We start from the raw sequence: 26,404 nt of genomic DNA on the forward strand, positions 1-26,404 counted from the left end.
GGCGAAGAGTGCGGGGATGGCGGCAGTTCCACTGGCTCAGGCGCGGGACCCGGCGCGGTGCTGTCCCTGGGTGCCTGCTGCCTGGCGTTGCTGCAGATATTCCGCTCCAAGAAGTTCCCGTCGGACAAGCTGGAGCGGCTGTACCAGCGCTATTTCTTCCGCCTGAACCAGAGCAGCCTCACCATGCTCATGGCCGTGCTGGTGCTCGTGTGCCTCGTCATGTTGGCCTTTCACGCGGCGCGGCCCCCGCTGCAGCTGCCCTACCTGGCGGTGCTGGCGGCTGCCGTGGGTGTGATCCTCGTCATGGCCGTGCTCTGCAACCGCGCCGCCTTTCACCAGGACCACATGGGCCTGGCCTGCTATGCGCTCATCGCCGTGGTGCTGGCCGTCCAGGTGGTGGGCCTGCTGCTGCCCCAGCCGCGCAGCGCTTCCGAGGGCATCTGGTGGACCGTGTTCTTCATCTACACCATCTACACGCTGCTGCCCGTGCGCATGCGGGCCGCAGTGCTCAGCGGGGTGCTCCTGTCTGCCCTCCACCTGGCCATCTCCCTGCGCACCAACGCCCAGGACCAGTTCCTGCTCAAGCAGGTAGGGGCCCACCGGCCACCGGGACTGGGTTGTGGGGCGGGCAGGTTGGACTCCAAAGAAAGGCATGCTTCTCATCCTCTAAAGTGGTGAAAACAGGCAGAGAGAATGGCTGGGCCATTTAGACTGCCCGCTAGCTTCTTTAGCCACCTCTGAGCCCCAGCGTCTTCCTTTACAAAAAGAAAGGCCGTGTGTTATTTGTGCTGTGCCTGGCTTCATAGGTGAAAATGATGGAGCGGTCCCCATGTCTCCTCGAGCTGCTGTCCCCAATACAAAGGGCCCCTAGCAAAACCAGTGCTGGCCCCTCTAGCACCCACCTCCACCTGAGAGCCCCTGCGGGTTAAGTAACCCAGTTCCGGATAGACCGTTGGGTTGGCACACCCTGGACCCGCCTTGCTGATCTTAAGGAGGGATAGGATAACTGTGGCACTTGTCCAGGCTGGGGGCCTGGGAGCTGGAGATAACCCTGAACTTCAGGGAGGACTGACAAGTTTGTGGCGATTAGCAAAGTGCTGCAACCCAGGGAGCTGCCGTTAGCAGAAGTGGGAAGGAGTCTCTGAGAGGTGTGTGGTGGCAAGTCCTCTTTCTGGCCCAAGTTTCCTGAAAGCTGGTACCGAACGTCATGACCCCTTCGAGTGGGTGCTCCTGGGTTTTGCTCATGGGGTGGGGAGGGGGGGCTTTTATCCCAGCTGGAACTTGTTGGGCCAGCCTGGAACTGTGGGCTCAGGAGGAAATAAAGCTTCTGTCTGGTTAAGTGGTGACTCACTGAAGGCTTCTGGGAGAGAGGCATGTTGCCATCGCATCCTTAGGGTGAGACAGCTGCTCCGACATGGGCTCCTTCTCCCTCTAGCGCCCTCCTGTCTGTGGTTTTGTGGTCCTAGCCCGTGGACCTGCTGAGCCTGCCCCTTCGCATGCTGCTTCACTCCACATTCCTGCAGTCAAGTGGACCCTTGCTGCAGGCGAGTCTCTTGACTGTTGACCGCACAGCCCCCCCCCACACACACACCCTACCCTCCTGGCGAGCTTTCTCTAATACAACCTCTTCTGGTACTCCATTGTAATTGTCCCCCCCCCCACACACACACACACACACTTTCTTTCTTTTTAGCTTGCTTTGGGCATTTGCATACTCAGGAGAGAGACAGAGAAAAAGAGACAGGGAACATAAGAAATCACCCCCAGGGTGGATGGCCATGCCACAGTCTCTTCTCTTCCATCCTCCTCTCGAGATTTTTGGGCACGCAAGCACACACACCTGGCATATTTTCCATGCTACCAGGTCTGGGACTCGAACCGCAAAGTTGGCCATGTGGAATCCAGACAACTTAACCCCCACTGCACCTGCTGGCCCCATCCTCACTTCTAATACTCTCCTCTCGGCAGCCTTTGATCTGTTGATCATTGCATCTTTCTCAAGGGTGCTCCTGAGTCCCAAAGCTTCCTGGACATGGTACTGTCCCTTCGTGAATCTCACTGGTTTCAGGGCCTGAGCTCTAGCTGATCCTGCATGAGAACGACTGAGAATGAGAGGACTGCCGGTGCCTCCTCCAGTTTCAGCATGCTGCATGCCAAGCCTCACCTGCAAGGAGCTTTCCTTTCTTCCAGCCACACTAGCCTCTACCGAGTGGGGCATGTCTTTATTCTCCAGTGTCCACGGGCTTTACTGCTTGTCCAGAGTAACCTCCTTGGATGCAGGAATCCTGAGGCAGCGTGTGTTTCCTGCCCCACCCTCTCTCCCTTGCCTAGTGTGGTGCTGACTTCTTAGTAAGGATTTAACAATTGCTTGCCAGTTTGGTTGGGGACCGAGGAGTGGAATAGGTGAGGTTGTTGATGCTCAGTTAACATCGTCTGTACTGAGATCAGAAGGAAAAATGTCTTTAGAGATCTACTGTGAACTTGAGAGAGAAACCTTTTGAGAGGAGGTGGTTTGAAAAGCTACTACGATTGCCTGTGCTTATAAAGGCTCCAGCTCATTTGACCTGAGGACTCATGCTTGCAGATGAGTGTTAGACTTTTGGGGAGTGTTGCTGGCTTGGGTGAATGTAGCTTATCTGCAGAGGAAAGGGCATGTCATCCATATGGAGAGGCAGAGACTTCAGGATAGTTCGAGTTTTCTGAACAGACTTGGGATACAGGGTCTGAGTACAGCTCCAGACAATCCTAGATGTATGATTTTGGGAGATTACAGTCAGATCCTAGGAATGGGGTGCTAAACCTGGGGTGCTCCTACTTTATCTTAGCGTGAGAATGCCACTGTAGCGTCAGAGCATCTGACTGACAGATCCCTTTTCTTTCCCTCCTCCACCCCGGCAGCTTGTACCCAGGCTTTACCTATGGTGGCCTTTAGACCTTTGCTTGGCTGTAGGATTTCTGGTGGATTTCCACTTAACTTTTCTGTATCTGCCCTGGGTAAGACAGAGTTTGTTATGAGTAGTCCAAGACAAGGAAATGGAAACATTCTTTCTGTTAGGCTTCAGAGGAAAATGCTATCTTTTTTGTTGTTCTTAGTTTGTTTATACTTGGTTTACCTTCTGATTATGCCTGCTACAGAATTTGTTTATTTCTGAGCAGACCCTATTAGATGGTGGGGATTAGTGGGACAGTGCAGCGTTAACCTCTGTGTCACGTTACCCCAGAGTGGCAGGTGTTTGAGGGTGACTTGAGTTGGATGCCTTTTTCGTTCTTTTCTTCAATGAAGACACATGTCCAGGGATATGGGGGGGGGGGAGGCAGTGAAAGGCTTCTAATGTTGGCACCTTGGAAATTTCTGGCCACAGTGTCGTCGGGCACATAGTAGGCCCCCAGTAAACTGTACTGGCATTTCTTCACTTCTGCAAAGCTGGTGGCTCCTCCCCCCCAGCCCGGGTCTTCATTGCTGTTATCTTTCCTGTGTACTTTAGTTTTCAGCGCTGCCTCCACCGTTAGTTCCCACTAGGAGAGGCGTTTGGTTTCTTAACCTGTGCCTCCCCATGGTTTTTGCTGGGGAGAAACAAGGAGTAAGGTGTGAGCCCTGGCTGGGGTGACGTCCCCTCCCCTTCTCTGCACCTCTAGCTCTGTTTGTCCCCACCCCCCTGCGAGCTCTCTCGCTCTCTCTGCCTGCTGCTCTCCACTCTTACTTCCTCTCTCCTCCCTCCCCCTCAGGTCCCCTGGTGCTCTGCCTACCTCTCCTCTGCTCTGCCTTCCTGCTTGTTCTGCTTTCCCATCTCTCACACCCCATGGTGGTCTCTCAGCCTCTCCTTCTGTGTTCTGCTCTCACCGTTGTCACCTGTCTCCTCGCTGGGGTACAGTGGGAGCTTCTCAGGGTTGTTTTTTCCTCCTTCTTTGCCTGTTAAAGTCCCTCTGCTACACCCATACCATAAATAACACTCGAGCATCTGCCAAACACATTCCTCACTTGTGTTAATAGGCTGCGATGATGCCGGAGCCTGTTGCCATGGCAACCTCATTTTTGTTTGACTGTATCCCACTCTGCTACCGAAAGCCTCTGCACGCATTCACACACAAACAAGCACGCTCACACAACTACCACGTATGCTGGGCTGTTAAAGACGATTTTGACAACGATGTCTTTGGGCCCTGTGGGGGTAAGGGGGATCCTTTGAGCTCAAGGAGCTGAGCACCTTCACTGTCCAGTGTTCTCTAGGAGGTGATAATGGAAGGGCCCTGTGAGCCCTATTCAGATATGCGTACTATTGTTATGTGGCCACAGTAATCTGCCTGCCTGGCATGGTTTTTGAGGCGATGATCCTGGCCCTGTGTGGACCGTATGTGGGCCCCATGTGGGCCCCATGAGCTTGGGGAAGCTGGTAGAGGGTGCCTTTGTAATGTGGGGCCATCTACACCCCATATCTTTCTTCAGCTCTTACTCTCTTCCTCCTGCCCCTTCTGGAGAAGCTCAGTGATCTCCTTCAGTCCTTCCTCTGTGCTTGCTTGAACCCACGACTGTTGCAGGCGCCATGTGAGTGATGCTCTGTGACCTGTGACCGTGGCATGTGTGTGTGTCTGTAGCCAGGAGGAAGGGGTGGGTGGGGTTAGGGATGTGGACCAAGAATCGCCTGCTGCAGCTGCTCAGGAGGTGTGCGTGTGTAAGCGTCCATGCGCACGCGTTGGTGTGTCTGGCTGGCATGTAGGCTGGCCTGACAGAGGAGCCTCCGTATTAACTTTGAAAGGAGACCACGGAAGCTCTGTCCTGTTTGTCCTTGGCTGGTACTTGGCTTCCTGTGGCATGTGCCTTTTGGCTTCTGAGCCTCGATTGCTCTTCCAACCTTGACTCCTGGCTCCGGGAGGTACTCCAATGTACTTGCCCTCCTTTTCATAGTGAGACTGAGGGTTCGACTGGAGGGGTCAGCTCCCCTGACCCCACGGAGTGCCACTCTTCCCTTTTATTTATTTTTTTAACTAATTGCCAGAGGGCTCTGCGCATGCTTAAAAGAGAGAGGAAGAAGAGCCACTCATCAGTGGGGTGTGGTTACACTGCAATCCCTCATCACCCCCATTTCTCCTTCCCGTCAGGATTTTGGGTACACAGGCACACGCACCTGTTATGTTTTTTAAGATACTAGGACCAGGATTCACACAGCAGTAGGCCACATGGGGTCTGTCTTCCAAAGTATTGTGCCTAACCGCCGTGCAACACTGTCTGCCTCACCCCAACTTTCCCTCTCTAGCATCCCTTCTGCTGTCCGCCTGCTCAGCAATCCGGAGCCCCCCTGCAGGGCTGCTTTCTTTCTCTGGAACCTGGTCCAGCAGCCTGTCTGATGGGTCACTGTGGCTTTCCCACTTGCACTGCTGAGCCTTGCAGAGGACACACTTCTACCATGACTCAGTGGCGGTCATTGTCGGCCACCAGTTACTTCTCATCTCCTGTGTTTTTAGGTGGCAGAGACCTGGCAGCCATGAACTCCAGTGCAGCAGCAGGCGGGGTGGGGGTTGGCTCCGAGTTTGGAGCAGAGGATTATCTTGGCTCAAGGGTAACTGAGTTGCTAATAGTTTTTGATCGTATTGCCCCCTTCTCTACCCAGCTAGGAGGAGCGTTTGGCTGAGGCTGGAGGATCTAGCAGGGCTTCTCGGTAGGGGTCATCTAGATCCCAGGAGGTGCCTTGATCTCTGTAGAGATGACTTCAGGCATGGTGGAGACTCCGCTCAGGAGCAGAAAGCACAGCTGCTGTATTTGTGGGAAGGTTCACTGTTAATAATTCAGTCTAAGTTTTGATCTGCAAGCAAGAGCGTGAGGTTTGTGTGCTGTGGGGACACAGAACAGCGCGCTCGTGTCTGTCTGTAAAGAGAACCCAGACAACATGTTTAAACCTCTTCACAGAAACCTGCCCTACCTTGCAGGAAAGTTTTAAAAATCAACATAGGTGTAGGCCCAGCTGTGGTGGTGTAGGGAGTAAGGCACCACTGCATGATCCTGGAGCCAAGTGGGAGGCCCAGGTTCGGATCCTGGGTTGACCTGAGCATGCTGGATAAGCATGTGTGATTCTGGCTGGCTGAGAGGTTGGGGGAAGGATTGTGCATGGTGTGACCTTGCAAAGTTGCCTGTCTGTCATCTCTCATAAAGGAAATAAATAAACTGAGAAATGATCACTGTAAAAGGCTTGGACAAAAGCTCTCCTGTGCAAGACGAGCCTGGCCACCAGTCCCTCTGTTGGAGGGTGTGGCTGGTGGAGAGGCAGGGCTGTGGGCTTCTCTTCTCTTGGGAGGAGTCCTAGTCACAACTGGGGGGTGGGGGCAGGGGGACCCGAGGAGGGAACCTCCCTTGATTGCCAGCCTCTTGCTGGTGACTGGCTGTCCACGGCTGCCTGCGTGGTTCCTGGGTTGACTCCCTTTCCCTCGTCATGAGCCTAGCTAGTAGGCCCTTACTTCCGAGAACCTAGCCTCTGCTGGGCATGGGTGGTTTGCTCTGGGGTCCCCAACATGACTGTCCCATACATTTTTTGGGTGCAGTTCCGTAAGTGATGTTCTAGCATATTCTCTCATCCATGCTTATCAGATGAGGGGAGCTGGCCCCAGGAGGGCAGAAGCAGCATCATCTTCTCTCTTAAGCACAGAACTTTGATGGAGATACTACTTTTATTTTTTAAGCATTTTTATTTTATTTTATTTTTTTAGAGGTTTTTGCTGTAGGGTGTGTGTGCTCACCAGAAAGAGAGAGACAGAAATCCCTTTTCCATTCTCCTCTCAGGATCTTGGGCACACAAACACACGTGCCTGGCATGAGTTTGAAGCCGCCAGGTCTGGGATGCGAACCACAGTCGACAACATGGGAGTCCAGCAACACAGCCATTACACCAACTGCTGGTCCCTGGAGACACTACTTTTTTTTCCCTCTCTCTCTCTTAAGGCAATGTCCAAATACAGGATAGGGAAGATTTCTCTTTACAGCATTGTGAGCAAAATCTGGAGCTTTCTAGTTGGACTGACAGTGAGCTTAGTGTGAGCTGGTAGCAAAAGCCGACAGGGTCTTGGTTAGGTTTATAGGTGTATCTATCCGTTTATAGGAAGATTGAGGCTTCAACTAAGATACTGCGTTTGATTCTGGAATCCATCATCTCTGGGTCTGTTTCTCGAAACAGCTTAGCTCCAGTTCGCAGAGCTCCTGCCGTGATTGGTTTGGAGTCACTGGCCAAGATAACCACTCAGGTTACATCTACCATAGAATTCTCAGGTTCAAGGTCTTTCAACAGTGTAGCTGCCTCTTAAAGCCCACTGGAGTGTCCTTTCGTCATGCCCACCTCTGTTTAAAAGAAACAAGATCAGGGGAGAGGAGCAGGGGGCTTGGTGGTTAAGGTGGCTGGATCCCACATGACCAACTGCAGTTTGAGTCCCGCACCCTATGACTTGAAAATCATGCCAGGTACGTGTGTGTGCATTCTCAAAATCCTGAGAGGAGAATGGAGGAGGAGAAGGGATTGCTGAGTGGCCATCCCCCTGAGGGGTGATTTCTCACTTTCCCTCTCTGTCTCTCTTCAAGAATGCACACACTCTTTGGCAAAAATCTAAAAAAAAAAAAACAAACAAACAAAACACAACTGGGCCCGGCCGCAGTCGTGCAGGTGCCATGGAAGCACGTTACTCTGCAGTGCTGGCAGCTGTAGAAGCCAGGGTTTGGTTCCCAGGTTGACCTGCACATGGCAGGGACCCCCACGTGTGCCTGTGACACTGGCTGTTTGGGAGGGAGGATTGCAGCATGACCCTGCTGAGAGTGCTCGTCTCCCTCATCTCATGAAAAGAGAAATAAGTAAACTTAAGAAAAGCAGCAGAATCGCTGCCTCTGTTGGGAGGCATCCGTGTGGGCTTGTGAGTGTGTCCTGATGCAAGGATCAGTTCTGGAAGGTGACCGTGATGGCGATGGTGGTGGAACCGGATGCGAGGGACGCCAAGCCTGTTCTCCAACTCCACCGCCCTCTTCCTACTCGAGGCGAAGCAACCTGCAGGTCACCCCTGTGCGTTTGTTGGGGAGCGGCTAGTAGAAAGACAGGTCTAGGTCTGATTGGTGTATTGGCTCGTTTGTCTGGGAAGTAGGTATGAAACCTGCTGAGAACACCCGAGGTCCGAATGGATGGTATAGAATATGGAGAAGGGGGGCCAGCAGTTGGCATAGTGGTTAAAGTGCTGGACTCTCACGTAGTCGACTGCAGTTCGAGTCTCAGACCCGGTGGCTTAAACTCAGACTGAATGCATGTTGTGTTTGCCTAGAATCCCAAAATGAGAATGGAGGAGGAGGGATTGCAGTGTGGTCATCCCACCCGGGAAGGGGGGGTGGGATGATTTCTCACTTTCTGTTTCTCTGGTGAGTGTATACACTGTAGTAAAAAAAATCTCTTTCTCTCTCTCTCTCACATGGACACACACACACACACACACACACACACACGAATATGGAGAAAGGAGCAGGTTGGAGGTAGAGGAGAGGGCCAGGAGCAGGGAGGAGTTGGGGAGTTTGGAGATGGTTAGAAGGAGGGGGAGGAAGAGGACAGTGGAGCTGGGAGTGTGGGGAGGGAGGACTTACAGTGGGGGCAGGGATGCGTGCTGGGAACAATGCGACACAGTCACACGAAGGGGGGTGGATAAGCAAACACAGGGAGACAGTAGAAGCTTTATCCTTTAGGCCAGCCTCGTGTGTCAGCGTGAAATTGTAACACCCCCCCCAACCCCTACCAACTGTCTCTTGCTCTGGGAGGCTATATGGGCCGCTGCTTCTGGGCTTGAGGCTTCTTGACCTCACACTTTCAGGGTCCCCTCCTTTCCTTCCTGTGGGCACCCGGGGCTTCACCTCAAAGCTCACTGCAGTCCCACTTGGCTTTGGGGAGGGGTCCTGAGGGACCCAGGGCCTGTCCTGCTCCAGTGCTCTGCACGTAGTGGGTGCTCAGGGAGGGTGTGAATGAATGAACCAGCGCGTGAATGGGTGGGTGGACGCCCGCACGCAGACTCTGGGCTGTGCCGAAGTGCTAGACCAACACCTCCACAGAAGGAAGCGCCGCGGCTCGGCTGGGAAGCCTATTTTGGTGGGTTGCAATCCTAAACTCGGTGCAGGGCGTCCAAAATCCCTCCTGCTGCAATTTAAAATGTGTGCCTTCTTAGAAACAGAGAGCTGTTGCCTGGCACTGCTGATACTATATCACTTCACATATTTGAAACCATCATTAAGTTGTTCTTTCAGCCTTCGCGCCATTCATTCAGACGACAACAGTTCATTAGGTACCTGCTGTGTGCCAGGCACTGTGTTAGGCCATGGGGTTGCCAAGATGACTCAGACTGGGTCCTGGCTTCCCTGGACTGCCTTTAGCTCAGACTCCCACTGAGTCCACTGAGTGCTTTCCTTGGAAGGATTTTTTCTTTTTAAAAAAGTTATTTCTTCCATTTCTTCCATGAGTGAGAGAGACACTGCCAGCAGGGTTCTCGTGCCATGATCCACCTCCAGCCTCGGCAGGTTCAGAGCATTCCTGTGTGCCTGGTGTTTTTAGGGAGGTCTCAGGACTTGAACTAGGACCTTTCCCATGTGGGTCCAGATGTGTTATCACTGTGCCACAACCTGGCCCTCTTTGGAGGGATGTTAATATATATTTCACATACACACACATAGTCCGTGTCAAGTAAGCTTAGAAAATAGTGGGTTAAATAGGATTGTTGGACTTTAAATCTCTTAATGTCTTAGGGTACATGAAAATCTGTCAGGGGCCAGCTCCATAGCCTAGTGGTTGAGGGAGTCAGATCCCACGTGGCCTACTGTGGTTCAACTCCTAGACCTAGCAGTTTGGAAAACATGCTGGACACGTGTGTGCGTGCCCAGAACCCCAACAGGATTGAGTAATGGAGGAGAAAGGATTGCAGCATGACCATGCCTCATGGGGGGGAACGTTCTCCCTCTCTCTCTGATGAGCACATGTGTCCTGTGGCAATTAAAAATAAATGAAAAAGGGCCACTTTGTGGCCTAGTGTTAAAGTGAGTGGATTCCACATGGCCGACCACACTGGGCACATGTGCTTGCTTGCCCAAATCCTGAAAGGAGGGAGAATTGGAGAAGGGATTTTGGAGTGGTCATACCCTGTTGGGGGTGCTTTCCTGTTTTTTTTTTTTTTTTCTTTTTGTCTTGCTCTGTCCTCTCCAGCAAGCACACATACCTCTGGCAGAAAAAAAGAAAGAAAGAAAGAAAAAAGGGCAGGGGATATAGCATGAATCCTTTATCAAGCATATTTGACTACAGAACTATTTTTGGAAGGAACTTATAAGAAAGGGATTTTTGAAAAGTTCATGGAAGATGCACATTATAAAGCAAAACTGAACTATGCATAAATTTCAAAGAATTTTGCACCTAAATTAACTCTATGTTTTTATATACTTTAATTCCAATGGTCTGTTAACTATTGGAAGTTCCGTTCTTTGGGCGTGGGGGGGGTTGTAACATCTTTAGGACACAGAGCTTCAAGGGCTGGGAGGAGCCTTGGCATTTCTCAAGGGCCAGCCCCGTGCCTCTGGGGAAAGTGTACCCAGAGGAATCGAGACAGGGGTGTTTGTTTGGTGGCTTTCCTCCCTCAGCAAGGAGCTTGCCTACGCTGCATTGGCTGGCTGCCTGTTTCTAAGTTTCATTCTCCATCTGGGTCAGAAATCCTTTATGAAATGATGGGCCTGGAAGGGGCCGGGGAGATGCCGGCTAGGTGTATCTAGCGCCACCTTCTTTTAGTGGTTTTCTGTTGTCCTTAGACATGGCAGCAGGTTGGGCTTCTTCATGATGACCTTTTGAGGGCCTGGAGTCTATTGAAAGTCTTCCTAGAACTTTCTCTTCAGGCACTGAGTGTGCAGCCGCCATGCGAGGTAATAATGGGTCGTTCTTATCATTCTTTTTTTTTTTTAAAAAAAAGAATTGTTTTATTTAACTTTATGTATGTATGTACATATGTATTTAAATTTGACCAGAGAGGGATGAGTGAGAGAGAGAGAGAGAGAGAGAAAGTGAGAAAGCAAGCTGCCAGGTTCAGGACATGAACCACAGTCAGCCGTGTGGGAGTTCAGCGCCTTTAACTACCACGCCACCTGCCGGCCCCCTTATCATCCTTCTTGGAATATTTCCTTCTTTTCCATCCCCGCTCTCCACAGGGGGACACTCGTAAAGAATGTTGATTATAAACGGTGAGCATATATTGGGTCTTTGCCACAAGCCTGGCTTTGTGCTAATCTCGTACATGCATGACCTCATGTAATCTTAATATCACCCCTATGAGGAAGACATTTTTATCCCCATCACTGCAGAAACTGGAATAAGAAAAGGTGAATAACTTTGCCAAGGTCACACAGCAAGCAACAGATGCTTGGGTGTTACAGCACCCTGCCCACGGCCCCTGCTATGGCCTGGGCGTGCACCTTTGCCCCCTGCCAGCCATACTTGACCACCTAGCACCTGAGGACTTTGAGCCTTGGGGCCTACTGGTGGGGGAGGTTGGAAATTCTGGGGAGTTAACACCCCAAGAACATCTCTCAACTAATGGCTGTTGGTGCTGGTGAATGAATACCCCAGCTCGCTTGTCCCTGGGAGCGGTAGAAGTCTAATGCTGAGGCTTGTGTTCTGTAGCATCTCCCAGAATTCTCTGCAAGGATTAAGCTCAAGTTGCTCAGGTGGGAACAGACTTGCTAACACACTCTTCGTTTTTGGCAGAGAGAGAGAGACAGACAGAATCCCCAACAGGGTCTTGATGTGGCCATCCACCCGCAGCCCCAGCCGCCCCTGGACTACACACGTGCCCAGTGTACGGTGGGAGCTTTCTGGTTCTGAACTCGGAACGTTCCCATGTAGGTCAGCTTCCCAGGGCATCGTGTTTTTATGACTGCTCTACTATCTGGCCCAAGCCCATGTCCTCTTGAGAATCTGTGTCATCCTGTGTGTCTGTTACCTCTGAGTTGTCATATGGGTGGTAGAGGGGACTCAGAAGAGGGGAAGCTATTAACCAGGGCTTTCTTATCCTGGGTGCACCTTTGATCCCCTGGGGAACTTTGAAAAAATGGCCAAGGTCCTTGGTCAGTGATGTAAACTGGGGACAGTAGATTCCCGACTGGCAGGATCTGCTGCGTGGCCCATACAGGTGGCTGCGTGTGAAGACGCTCTGAGAGCTGTCAGGGTAGGTGCAGAGAGGTGGCTGCTGTCGTTTTGGAGAGGAGGAAATAGAGGTTTGGAGAAATACATGACCTCGTTCAGGTTACCTGCTAGGTCATTAGCCTGGAAGCTGCTAGACGAGCCCAGATGTTGACTCCGTAGCCAGTGCTCTGTCCGCAGTTGGGCTCAGGGCTGGGCTTCCCTGTGGTGCCTTCAGAAGGCACAGCTGCTGCCAGACGGCTGTCTCGGCTGGGTTTGGACGTGTGGAGTTTTGTTCATGATGGCCTTCCTTCCCTCCTGGTGTCTGGCTCAGAGGGTGTTAAATGAGTTGTCATTTCGTGAGTCTGCAGAGACGCTGTGCTGAAGTGCTCAGGGACACCTGGGGTCAGCTGTTACCTGTGAAGATCTCCTGAGTGGTTTTATGCATGAGTGAGTAGGGACTGAGACCCAGAAGAGGGGTCAGACGTGATGCCAGGGTTGCTAGCTCCGGGGTGAGGTTGCTAGCGTTCTTCTGGTGGCATAAAAGGGACAGGGAGGGAAGGTGGCTGGGGACACAACAGGACGGCCTCTTAGCACTGCCGTGGAGTCAGATCCGTTGTCTGTCTGCAGGGCAGCATCCAGTAGATTCGTAGTTTAGTACTTACGAGGGTGTTTCTTTCTTTCTTTCTTTCTTTTTAAAGAATTATTTATTCAATTTTATTTATTAATTCTTTCATTTTATTTTTATTTGACCAGAGAGAGACACAGATAGAGAGAAAGAGAGAAAGTGAGAAAGCAAATCACCAGGTCCAGGACTGGAACTGTGGTTGGCCAAGTGGGAGTGTCCAGCACCTTAACCACCATGCCACCTGCTGGTCCCCAAGGGTGTTTTTTGTTTGTTTGTTTGTTTGTTTGTTTAATTGCCAGAGGGCCACCAGAGAGCAACAGGGAGAGGGAGAGGGAAAAGCATCCCACCCCACCCCACCCCGCCAGAAGGATGTAGTCACACTGCAATCTCTTCTCCACTTCTCCATTCTCTTGGGATTTGGGGCAACTACGAACACATACCTGGCATGTTTTTCAAGCAGCTGGGGCCGGGATTTAAACCACAGTTGGCCATGTGGGATCCAGCTCCCTTAACCACTAGCCCACAGGGCTGGCCCATACAAGAATGTTTCTAGGATGTTTTGAAAGTCCAGCTCTCTAGAACCATCAACACCCCAAAAAGTACTCCAGACGTCCTTTATCTCTGCCTCAAATCCACCTCTTACTTATTTCAGGAAAACAAAACTCCTTGGCTAAGCAAATTTTGAGATTTTTATTTTCACATTTTCTTTTGGAGGTAGGGACGTTATTTGTCCACTTATCATGCCCTAGTCCCCAGTCTTCCTCTGGCCAAGTCCCTTTTCCTGTAAGTGTTTCACCACACTGTGTGGATGGGATCCAGCTGTCCCCTGCCTGGCTCCCAGGAGGTGGTGCCAGCTGCGAAGCATCTTGGTGCCAACATCTCAGATGAGGAGGCTGCTGAGAGAGGGGCCGGAGCTGAGCCGAGGGAGGCCCCTCCTGGGCCCTGCCCTTGCAACCTCTGACACTGCGAGTCTACACTGGAAACATCCTCTTTTCTCCTCTGTAGCACTTGAGGTGGTGTTATCTTGGGTTTATGTATCTGTCTTTGCACTTCGGTGTTGGCTCTCTGGGGGCAGGGGCATTGTCTGATTGATTTGTTGATCGATTTAAAGCTTTTTTCTTTCATGAGAGTGAGAGATAGAGAGAAGCACCCCAAACAGGGTCTCATGCCATGCTCCTCTGCCCCAAGCCCTCCTGGCTATCAGGGTCACGAGCACCGGCAGTGGTGTATCCAGGTAGATCTGAGACCCCCCGGCTTCCATACAGATCCAGCCTAGCTTGGGCAGCGTGTTGCTCTTATACCCGAGCTGGTCCCTCGTCTGCTTTTGCTCTTTGTCGTTCGTTTGTTTTTTTATTGCTATCACGTGCGCACGTACGGGATGGGGAGATGCACCTTCACGCTGTGATCCCTTTTCTCACCCTCTAGCCCCTCAGCACGTGGGGTGCCTTTGCACCTGGCATGTTTTCAGGCTGCCCCAGGGATCTGAACCCACAGTCAGCTGTGTGGCCTCCAGCACTACAGCCCAGTACAGTACACACTGCATTACCTGGCTGGGCCCGTTTGTCTGTTTTTTTTGTTTTGTTTTGTTTATTTGAAGTTTTTGCCATAGGGTGTGTGTGCTCTCCGGAGAGAGACAGAGAGATAAGTGAGAAGTCATTCCTGCACACACCCCCACCATGAGATGGCTGCACCACAATCTCCTCTCTTCTGTTCTCTTCTCAGGATTTTGGGCACATACATACACACGCCTGGCCTGATTTTGAAGCTCCCAGATCCTGGACTTGAACCGTGGGAGTCAGTGCTTTAATCACCACACCACCTGATCCCCACTACACCCTCGGTCTTTTTTATTTTGGAGAGGTTTTTACCATAGGGCGTGTGCACTCGCCAGAGAGAGAGACAGAGAGAAAGTGAGAAATCACCCCCTGGTGGGGGGGTGGCCACACCTCAGTCCCTTCTCCCCCATTCTCCTCTCGGGATCTTGGGCACGCACATGCACGCGCCCGGCTTGAGTTTTAAGCCACTGGGTCCGGGACATGAACCGCGGTCGACTACATGGGAGTCCAGCGACAGCCATTACGCTAACTGCTGGGTCCCCCCTCCCTTTTGATTTGATTTTATTTTTTTGAGAGAGATTTTCGCTATAGGGTGTGTGCACTTGCCAGAGAGACAGAGAGACAGAAAGTGAGAAGTCATCCCCCAGGAGAGATGGCCACACTTCAATACCTTCTCCTCCATTCTCCTCTCAGGATTTTGGGCTGCACACACATGCGCCCAGCATGAGTTTTAAGCCGCTGGGTCTAGGACTGAATCTTTGTCGATGATGTGGGAGTCCAGCAATGTAACCATTACACCATCTGCTGGTCCTTGCCCCATCTTTTAAAAAAATTTTTTTTAAAGAATTATTTTCTTTTTCTTTTTTTTTTCTTTCTCTCTCTCTCCTTTATTTATTTGTTTGTTTATTTATTTATTTATGTCAACCTGATCAGAGAAGGACAGAGCAAGAGTGAGAGAGAGGGAAAGTGAGAAAGCAAGCTGCCAGGTCCGGGACTTGAACCACGGTTGGCCATGTGGGAGTCCAGCACCCTTAACCACCACGCCACCTGTGACTGCCCCAATCTGTTTCAGTACCCAGGCACTTGCGGACATTACTGACTTTCCTACCTCTACTTGCCTGGCATGGTGGGAAGAAGGCAGAATGTTCCCACTCTTGTGCTCCACAAGGAGTTCTGGCTTTTGTGGAGGGGGCCCTCATGGTGCCCCTTCTCTGGACCAGTGTCTCTTCCAGGGTCTCTCGCGGCCGTGTTCCGGGGTCCCGACTAGGAAGACATGTTTCTCTCTTCCCCGTCCTGCTCAGCCAGGCGATGTCGGGAAGGGACTGTTGCCGCTCCATCTGCCCACTGGCCCTTCTCGTCTTCCTCTCTTCCTTCTGGTGTCGGTTCCTCCCCCGTTCCCACGTTGCAGCTGTAAGATGAGGGAGGACTTTTGTAAGGACAGTAACGAGGAGCATGGATCGCTACTAAATCCCCGGGAGGAGTCCCTGTTCTTAACCGAGCTGTCCCAGGGAATAGCCGTCCCTGCAGTGCGTTATAAATGGCCCTGGGCTTGATTGCCATGGACGACAGCACATGTGCTAGCCTCGGTTTTGCCCTCAATGCCCGGAGCTGAGGCGTAGGTTTTCTGGGTGAGTTAACCTCAAGGAACGTTCCAGAGCTTAAGGTACAGGAAGTGAGGGCACGTCTAGGGGTTAGTACCTGATCCCAGCGGGCTCACCTGTCGGCGTTTGTAAGGCTCCCGCTGACTCAAACGTGCCCAGGATTGAGAACTGCTGTCCTGGGCCGCCCTTCGTCAGCACAGGGGTCATGCGCTGACACTCAGTCTGATTTATGGCTCTATTGAAAGGCAAGTTGTTTATAGCTAAAGGGTTTATTGTGGTGATTCAGTCAAGAGTGATGGCCACTAAAAATGATTGCAGGCGTGTAATAGGGGAAGAAAACTTGGTTGGTGGTTGGTGTCTAAAGTCTTGTCAGACAAGGCTGTGGTTTACTTTATTTATGTTGCTCTTATCACCAGCAATTAACCCCAAATGTGGCTCGATAAATGGCCTAGTGTGGGGCTGTAATAACTGCGAGAACGTTTTAGAAATGACTGCTGCACACGACTGCCAAGCCGGCCGTCTCAGCAGACCAGCAGACCTCACTCGACATTCCTGCAGACCATTAGCTACAAACACGTGCCTATTGATCGGTAGTAACTCTTCCCTCCTCTTTTTAAAAAAGTTTATTTTTTTTCCATGGGAGATAGAGAAAAAGAGAGATATATAGAGAAAGGTACCCCCAACAGGATCTTCACACCACAGTCCATCCCCAGTCTAAGCTGGCCAGATCGTGGGCATGTGCATGCCTAGGGAAGTCCTGGGACGCGAACCCAGGACCTTTCCCACGGGGTCCAGTTGCATTATCACTATGCTACCACTTGGCCCTCCTCCTCTCTTTCTTAAGTGACATTTCGTATCTGGATGGGGAGAAATCATATAAACACCTGTGGCTTTGCCACCTTCAGCCCTGTTAGTCTCCGTGAGCCTCTTTCTGACGTGTGAACCAGGAGCGTCTGTCATAGGTGCTCAGTAAATATCTGTGGGTCAGCCAAACGAACGTGCTCGATGTCACCCAGTAGGCGGGCAGCAGTTGAGCCCAGCCTGCTACTTTTTGTTCAGTTCCACAGTTCCTACAAGCCTCTCTCCTGCTAGTTCTGAGGTGAGTTCTTGTCTAGTGCTTTTGGATCAGGGCAAGAGGGACGAGGGTACTTCTGCTGTAGCCCCATGCTCTGGGGGGACAGGGGAGCAGACAAACTGCCCACCCAAGGACGACAAAGGCTGGCAGGCCCAGCTCTGTGGGCCAGGCCTGGTGGCGTCTGTACCCACGGTGGGGAGATGTCTGAGGGTTAGCTCCTTCACAGATGGCAATGTGGATTGCAGTTTGACCTTTCTTTGGAAAGGGGTTATCCGGGGAGAGTTAATTTTGGATTTCACTTTACACTTACTTTTGAAGTGGAATATTTCCCCAGCACTGGTGACAGTGGCCTAGAAAACCAATTAGTCACCATCTGACATCTTGCCGGGGTAGGGTGTTGTGACCCCTGCTTCATTCCCATCCGACGTCTGTGGGGCTGGCAGCAGTCCTCTCGCTCTGAGCTTTCTGGCGTGACTTCACCAGCAGACAGGTCTACTGGGATCTCCTAGTGGGTCTAAAGTGGTGTCATCCTCTGCTTAATTCCTGGGGCCTCTGGGGTAGCCCTTTGGAGGAAGCAATGGCATCCAGGCCAGGCCTTTCTCTGCTGAGTCCTTTGTCCTTTGCCTGCCATGTCCAGGTTATTCTGACTGATTTCAGCCTGTGTTCCTCACAGTCTTCATTCATTCATTCATTCACTTTTTCTTTAGAGACAAAGACTCTTGGCAGGGTCCTGACACATTGCAATCCCCCTCTCAGGCTCTCTGCAACCAGGGTCATGGGCCCCACGAGTGTACCCGGGGTGCTCAAGTTGACCTGAGATCTGAACCCATGCCTCCTACATGGCTCAGCATTGCAGAGACACCCCACAACCTGCACCACTGCGGTCGTACCCCCCACATCCCCACTCCTCAAGTCCTTTTGCCCTTTATTTTTGCTCTATATCTTCTGGAAATAAAAGGAAAGGCCACTCATCCTTGACTTTGAGACCAGGCTGGTTCCCTCAAGGGGACTAAGACATACAGACTGTGCCATCCTGCTGCTTCTTAGGGCCTCTCTAGGAAAGAGGGTCTCCATGTGTTTGCTGTGGGCAGAGGCTGGGAGCTAGACCAAGGGGACCCTGACCCACCCCACTCTCCGGTGGAGAGATGGGGAGGAAGGCCGAGGCCGGCCCTGTGGGGAGGCGCAGGGTATCCACTCACTGCCCAGGCTGAGCTGTCACTATCTGAGTCACCTGCTGGGTCTCTGTACTCCAGCAGGTGCCTGGCAGCTGAACTGGGGAGGAGCAGCTGCAATTGGGTACAGGTTTGTGTGGGGCATTTTGTGCCCAGCAAGGTGCAGTGGCTCAGAACCTTGGGCTTTCCTGGAGCAGAGAGGCCCAGGCCGGCCACTCAGGAGGAATGGGCCAGGCTATAGGCCCACCCAGGGTCCACATTCCTAGCTGCTCTCGCACGCTGGGCCCACTGCCACTCTCAGGAGTGAGTCATCAGGTGGTCTTAGAGGAAGTTGCCTCTCTGCTGTTAAGTAACATGGTGGCCTCTGTGTTTATGTGAGCTCTGACAGCTCCAGTCCCAGGAGCGAAGGAGCCTATGGGAAGCTTCCTGATTGGCAGGGAGGGGGCCAGGGAATGCGCTTAGCCTAGGGGGCTTCCTAGCCTTCTGCTCTGGGGGGCAGAGAGCTTTGTGTTTTTAGAGGTGGGGCTGAGCACAGGCCCTCACTGGAGAGGGCACCCCTGTTTTTCTCTGAAGTCCCCTCTGGATTTGACAGGATCCTACTAGCCTGACAGGTGTGGAGCAAGCCATGGCATTGGGGTCTTTGGGAACAGCATCCCTGTTTCTTTTCCATGCAGCAGGCTTGCCACTGTCCCATTGAGTCCCTGGGGCAGGGCGTATGCAGAGCTGCCACTCCCGAGTCACCTGCTGGGGCTTCACAGCCTGAGCTGGGCGAAGAAATAAGAAGCTTTGCCTTCTTAGGAGTGCACAGCCTGATGGAAATCTATGTTTTGGAGATGCCCAGATTAACATAGGGCGATACTTTCCGTTCCTACCTTTCATCACGCACTTCACTTACCATGGCCAGAGAGCACTGAGCACTTAGAGAACTGTCTGTCCCTCACAGTCTCCCAATAGGTAAGATGACTTTTTTACTTACTCGGTTATTTATTTTCCTTTCCTTTCCTTATTTCCCTAGGTGAGGAAATTGAGGTGCAGAGAAGCTAAGGACTTGTTAAGGTCACACAGTTAGAAAGCAGTACAGCAGGGTTCCAATGCTCATGCTCTTAGCCAGTGCCCCGGCACTCCCAAACTCATGTGTGTGCAAGAATGCCCCAGGAAGTCTGCTTGAACGGTCGGTTCCCAAGCCCCTTGTCAGGAGTCTGATCTAGGAAGCCTAGATCAGAGCCCAGGAGTCTGTATCTTAAATAGGTATCCCCTAGATTTGAGGCAGCTGCCCCGGAGACGCAGTTCCACCCTGCAGAGTCCTTCCCAGGTAGAGAAGTGTTGAGGCTGTCAAGGCCCTCCCTGAAGTGATGGGGAGCAGTGCCAGGGCCCCTCTCCATGGGCAGACGTTGCTGTGTGAATCGCCAGGAGGTAAGCTTGGGAGAGGTGGAACGTGACGTTAAAGGTCAGAGGGGACTTTCTGTGGGGCTTGTGTCTGGTGATTCTCCCGGGACAGAGCAGGAGGAGGCTTTGGAGGAGGCAAGGGAGAGTGTCTGGACGAGATGCTCGGATCCAGAGAGCAGGAGCTCGGAAGTAGCTTGGAAGAGCAGATGTCAACAGCCAGAGACAGCAGGACAAAGGGGTTTTCAGGTGACGGCAGGGACACCAGCTGTGGTAGAGTGGTGCATGACTGCAGCACCGCAGTCCCAACAGGAACATATCACCTCTGCCTCGGTTTCCCCATCTGTCCGGCCAAGATCAGATAATCTCTGAAGGTCCTGTCTGGGTGTGCAGTAAGGAGTACGCTGGGGTCAGATGAGAAAGGACTGCACTGCAGAGGCTTCCACAGGGAGCACTGGGCACGAAGATGCCACAGACCTGGGGGCCAGAGCCACGCAGTCAGACAGTGCACTGTTCCCAGTTGGTTCTTCTTTATCTATTTATCTTTTTCTGGAAAAGTGAGAAACCACCCCTGAGGCTGGCCATGCCACTATCCTTCTCTATTCTCCTCTCAGAATTTTGGGCACACATACACACACACACACACACACACACACACGATTGTGTACTTTCTAAGTCACTGGGTCCAGGATTTGAACTGCACAGTCGACTATGTGGGATCCAGCCCCCTTAACTACCATGCCACTGACTGGCAATTCTCAATTCTTTCTACCTTAACCTTAGTCATGAATCCTCCTGGTCAAGGGTCCCTCCACCTGCTTGAACCTAACATGTCCCAAAACAAAATTCATTATCCCTAAGTTGAAAAAGTTTGCTTTATTTTTATTAATGTCAGTCTCTTTCTGTGTAAGTCCTAGGATTAAATTTTAGCTGGACTGGGGCCAGCAGGTGGTATGATGGTTGGGGTTGCTGGACTCCCACATGGTCAGCTGTAGTTTGAGTCCTGGACCTGGTGGCTTGCTTTCTCACTTTCTCTCTCCCTGTCTCTCTGGCGAATGTCTGCATCAAGTTAAAAAAAAAATAATGATAAATAATATTAAATGAATCATTCTTTAAAATAAATTTTAGCTGGACTGATTGATTTAACAAGTATCTATCCCGTACTAGGCAGTGGGAAACCAAGATGAACACGCCACAGACCCCGACCTCAACAGCAAACCATTCTGCAGATCCAGCTTTGTTAAGCGCAGGCACTTGGCTGAGTTATACTAACTCACGTAACGTTCACAGTGGCCCTGTGAGTAAGCAGGGTGGGACGTTGAGGTATGGCAGGTTAGGTGACTACACTGACACGATGAACTGGACAGTCTGGCTCTGGAGCCTGGGCTACAGCCTCTGAGCCTCCCGAGTGCAGTGGGGAGCTGGGCACACACATCCACTGGGCACGGCACGGTATGTGTGGTTTTAGCAGCACAAAATATACTGACTACGCCAGCGAGGAATGGCTTGGCATGCTGGTTTCAGGAGGTGTCGGAGGAGGTTTCTCTAAAGAAATGTTCTTTGAACTAGCTTGGAGGGTGAGTAAAGGTTTCAGTGGGGAAGGACGTGGGGAAGAGCAATCCCAGCACAGGGAACAGCAGGAGCAAAGGTGTGGAGGTAAGAAAATACTCCAGGAGCTCGGGAGAATGGGCAGAAGGTGGTGACAAGGCGAGATTGGCTAGTGGTGGGACGAGATGTGGACTTCTGTGCCAGGCATTTGGCCTTTTTTGGAGGCAGTGGGGGTCTCTCGAAGGCTGTGTGCGGGGGAGTGAGTGGACGTGGTCCTGTCTGTGTTCAGGAAGGTGACTTGTTGCTGTGTGGAGTTGGTCCATAGATGAGGAACCTGGAGGCTGGTGATGGGGGCGAGGGCTACTGCATTATCTCAGGAAGCTGGAGGAGGCAGACTAAAGGGGCCAGGACCAGGGCCTGCAGATAAGAGGGACAGGTGCCTCCTAGCTTCTTCCTGTCTTGTTTATCAATGATACTAAGTCTTTCCCCTTGGGCCCCTTAACTGAGACCGTCCCAGCCATGGGAGAACTAGACCTCACCTCCTCCCCACAAGGCCTAGATGGATCCAAAGACCTCCTCTTTCCCATTCCCTGGGCTTCAAATATCCCCCATTAGTCTCCTTTCCTCACATCTCCAGGCCCCTGCCTTCCTCCAGGTGTTACACACCCCAAGATTCAACCTCCCAGAGCCTCCTCCCTCTGCAGCCCACCCAGCCAGCCCCTGCTCGTGCCCAGTGGTTTCAAGCCTCCCAGGACCTCATCCCTCTGCAGGACCCTGGCATCCTGGTCTCTCTGACCCCACAGATCTCCTAACCCTCCCACAGCCCCATGTGCCAACCTCCGCAAGTCCTTCCTCAGAGGCCGCCTGAGCAAGTATCTACTACACTCTGCTCATTGCTTGGGTGCCTGCTCTCCCACCCCACTAGAACGTCCGCTCCCCCGGGCAGGCACTTGGTCCTGCTGGCTCCTGCCTTCTCTCCTCAGCAAGCTCCAGTGCTTCTGAGCCTTCGTGTCCTCCTCTGGGAAAGGGTGTGCTAGCCACTGCTCCCCCAGAGAGTTGTGGAGAGCGTGTATGTGACCGTGTACGCACAGCACTGGGCACAGGGACTGCGGGTGACAGCCCTCAGTGAGCGACTGGTCCATCCCAGCTGCACGTGGTCTGTACTTCAGATCCCCACCATAGGGCTCCGTGTTCCTCTCAACACCTGTGTGTTTAGACAGCGGTAAACAGGGTAGGAGACTGCATTTCCTCCGAGAAGGCCGCTCAGGGGAAGAAGGCCTCGGCCCTGGGCCGTGGGTGTGTCCTCTCCTCTGGTGCTGCCCTGTGGCTGCTGGCCCCTGAGTGACCAACACAGCTTGACTGGGACCAGCCTGTGAGCTGGGCCTGGGCTGCCTCGGGCCAGTGTGAACCCGGGAGTGGGCTGGGCCAGGTCCGCCCACTTTGTGGGGGGGTGGCTGCAGCTGAGGGTCAGCCCTGTGACCAGCATTCCCTCCGAGGACCATTCCCAGGCTGGTTGGTGAATGCATATGGAGGGTTTTGAAAGGGTCGGGGCTGCTGGGGAAGAGAGGGCTGTGCATCTGCTTCTCCCAGATGTGCTGTTCTATAACTTCATTAAGGTGGAACGTGTGGCAAAGGACCACAAAACCACCCACGGACTCGCAGTGCAGAGAGCACCGAGCCCGTAAGGCCTGCTGGACAGAAGGCCTGAGAGAGCCGATGAGACGGCTGCTGGGGAAGAGAGGGCTGTGCATCTGCTTCTCCCAGATGTGCTGTTCTATAACTTCATTAAGGTGGAACGTGTGGCAAAGGACCACAAAACCACCCACGGACTCGCAGTGCAGAGAGCACCGAGCCCGTAAGGCCTGCTGGACAGAAGGCCTGAGAGAGCCGATGAGACAGCCAGGGGATGTGGCGGGGGCGAGCGTCAACCAGGACTGTGTCAAATGCCCTGCCCTGCGGTGGGCGTCTAGATGGAGCAGGACCCGTGCCCGGGGTGTGAGGTTGTGATGATGTCCAGAACATTCCTCCAGCTGGTGGGACCTCCGGGTGACCATGGGTCGGTCCACTGGGTGGACAGTGGAGGGCCATTGGAAGCAGCCAACTTGCTGCGTGCTCCCAGCCGAGCCGCTGCCTCCTGTGCTTGGTTACCCCGATACGGAGCAAGGGGCCCCTCTTGCCGGGACTGCACACGGGATGCCTGGGAGGGGCGGTGCCAGCACTAGAAACCACAACAGACCCTGACCCTGGCTGGAGGCGGTCTCGAAATGGACCTTTTTTCTTTTTGGCTAAATTAACATTTGGCATTTCAGGGTGCTGGCCCCACGCCCGGCCACTCTGGCCTTCTGCCTGTCAGCTCCTTTGAGGCTATTTTTGCCATTCACTTACTTATTAACCATTATTGCTCCCCAGGACAGATGGGCACACACGCGTGCTGGCATGTGTACACGCTCACAACACACCCACGCAAACACACTCTCGAAACCTAGAGCTCATTGAAAAAGCCAGCCCACACCCACCAGTCGGAACATGGGGTGGAGAGGGGAGAGTGATCCAAAGGATGGTCCTTCTGAGCCAGGCTGCAGGAAGGGCCCTCCCCAGAAAGGCCCCCACCCCTGCGGCATCTCAGGCCTTGCTTTCTTGTCTTCGGGGTGTTTACCCTAGGAAGGGCTCTTGTGTGAGAGCATTGTGGGTCCAGAGGAATCAGCAGGAGAGCCTCCTGCTAGGACGTAGGCGAGCACCCGCCTCCCCATGGGGGAGGTCCTGGCCTTGCTTCTCGCCTGCTCTACCAAGCCCCCATCTTTGCGACTGGGGAAACTGGGCTCCCCGCCTTCAGAGAGCTCCCAGGCCAGTGCGGATGAGCTGGGCTCTGCTCATGAGATGAGCAGCCCTGGCCTGCCTCCTCCTCTGACAGTGAAGGGCATCGGAAGGCACTGCCTGAGCTGAGGACCAGGCCCTGCCAGGTCCCCTCCACAGCCGGACACCAGGATCCTCGAAGGCCAGCATGGAGCCAAAACTGGGACAGAATGGAACACAGGGTCCTTCTGCCGTGGGCTACCCCAGGGCTTGCCCCGCCCTTGGCCTATGCATGGGAGAAGTAGGAATGATGCTCCCTGCCCACTCCACGACATTCAGTGAGGACACCAGTGGCTGGGGTGGATGCTGTCCACAGGGAGGGTGGCCCGAGGGGGACATTTTTCACTCCTGCTCAGCTGGCCGACTTCCCCTTCCTTCAGACAGGATGTGCCCTCTGTTCTTCTAATTCCCAAGGACCCTTCTGGGCCTCGGGGAGACAGAGCACTCCTGGGAAACTTCTTGCAGAGGGACTATCTCCTGCCAGGGCTGTCCTGTGGGCCTTTCAGTGACAGGCCTTCTCAGGATGATGTCAAGAACTCTTGAGGGCCGGACTGGCCTTCCATCAGATTGTGGGCTCCCTGAGAGCAGTTAGGTACTGAGTCTGTCCCCACCTGATTGGGAGCTCTGGATAGGTTCGAATCCCCTTCTCCTCCGCCCAGGACCCAGTTTCTGGCTGTGAGACTCAGGGGATGCCTGGATGTGGGCACTTGAAAAGCTGGGAAGGAGGCCGTGGGGTGCTGGAGGCCCCAGGGCTGTAGCTGCAGATGTGGACTGGGGAGGCACTCACAGCTCCTACTCACTACCTCCCCTGGAAGCGAGAGCCAAGAAAGACGTCCTTGGACAGTAGCCTCCCTCCCCTTCCCCTTCTCCTAGGGTGGGCTAGAGATGGGCTTCATTGCCGGGGTCCGGACTGGAGCCTGAGGGCCAGCTGAGCACTGAGAGGTAGGCAGTTGGGGGGCTGATCCCAAGACTAAGGCCAGATCTTTGCCTCTTCTGACCTAGTCCTGAGTCCAGAGCCAGGATGACCCCAGAGACTGGCCTGTCCCCTCACTGCAAGGCAGGGGGTGTATCATCGTCTTGTCCATGAGGTCAGCCCTGATGCTGCTACCCAGGAAGGACCCGAGGGAAGTCTTCCCTGCTCTGTGTGTCCAGGTTATGCTGCACAAAAACTCCTGGGGGCTTCCCAAGCCGTGATGGACCTGTGCCTGTATGCCCCCTTCCTGAGAAAGGGCCGTCCCCGGACACTGTGTGCTCGGCCCTCCCTGGAACAGTCACGGCCCCTCTGGAACCCCATGGCTTTAAGACTCCCCTGAAGAAGCTTTTTTTTTTTTTTTTTTTTGGCTTCAATGCATGTGCTCTTGCCAGAGAGACAGAGAGACAGAAAGCGAGAAATCACTCCCTGGGGGATGGCCACGCCGCAATCTCTTCTCCTCCATTCTCCTCTCGGGATCTTGGGCACACACACACGCGCCCAGCATGAGTTTAAGCCACCAGGTCCGGGACTCGAACCGCGGTCGACTACATGGGAGTTTAGTGCCATAGCCATTACGTTAACTGCTGGTCCCTGAAAAGGCTCTTAATAGCAGAGGAGAGCGAGCCTGCTACAGGAGGGCCAGCTTTGGAAGTTGTCATGTAAAGTGTGAGTCTTTACAGCAGGACGTTCTCAGGGGGCTGGGGTAAGAGGGTTTGTAGCCCCCTTCCCCCCAGTCATGAGCCAAGATCACTGCCTCTGCCATGCAGTTGTGACTCAGGGGCTGTGTGGTTTAATAGTGGGCACTGCGGCTTTGCGGTCAGAAAGCTCTGGGTTTGATCTGGGGCCACCTACCTGTACACAAGTGCCTCAGACAAGGGACCGCAGCACTTTGACCCTTAGTGTCCCCATCTGGCACTTGGAGCTTTGCTGTCCACTCTGCAGGGCTGTTGTGGAAGTAGTGTGTTTATCTGTGTGAGATGCCCTCACCTTCCTCCCTGCCCCGTGAAGTCCTACAGATAGGCTGGGAGGAGGAGGTAAGTTTACTAATGTCCAGCCCTCTGGCCTCTGTACCCACCTTGATATTTTTTTAAAGAATTATTTAACTTTTTTTTATTATTATTTATTATTTTCCAGTTTGATCAGAGAGAGACAGAGAAAGAGAGGGAAAGTGAGAAAGCAGCCACCAGGTCCGGAACTTGAACTGCAGTTGGTCATGTGGGAGTCCAGCACCCTTACCCACCACACCACCTGCAGGCCCCCCCACCTTGATTTTTTCCACAATCTTGTGTATTAAGCTTTTGGCTACTTTAACCAAATCTAGATACATCCTTGGTACCACTTTGCTGAGAGAAAGGGAGAAGGCCTGGCAGTATGAGGACTAGGCTGAATCTTTCGAGGGCCCTTGTGCTCCCAGGAGGAAGCCGGCGGTCCCTGCGCAGGCAGCTTCTAGCCTCTCAGTGGAG

At 53.0% G+C, this 26,404-nt stretch overlaps 1 protein-coding gene across 1 annotated transcript in view; it reads left to right on the forward strand.

Annotated features, from left to right (window-relative positions):
• The window catches only part of ADCY5 (adenylate cyclase 5), a gene marked incomplete at its 5' end in the record, with an annotated part of 173,459 nt that continues 147,055 nt past the window's right edge, over positions 1-26,404 (forward strand). The window contains one exon of the mRNA XM_027774223.1: positions 1-588. Within this exon, the coding sequence (XP_027630024.1) occupies positions 1-588 (588 nt within the window). The remainder of the gene's footprint in view (positions 589-26,404) is intronic.

The sequence above is a fragment of the Tupaia chinensis genome, unplaced genomic scaffold, assembly GCF_000334495.1.
Source record: "Tupaia chinensis unplaced genomic scaffold, TupChi_1.0 Scaffold000415_1, whole genome shotgun sequence".
Classification (NCBI taxonomy): domain Eukaryota; kingdom Metazoa; phylum Chordata; class Mammalia; order Scandentia; family Tupaiidae; genus Tupaia; species Tupaia belangeri.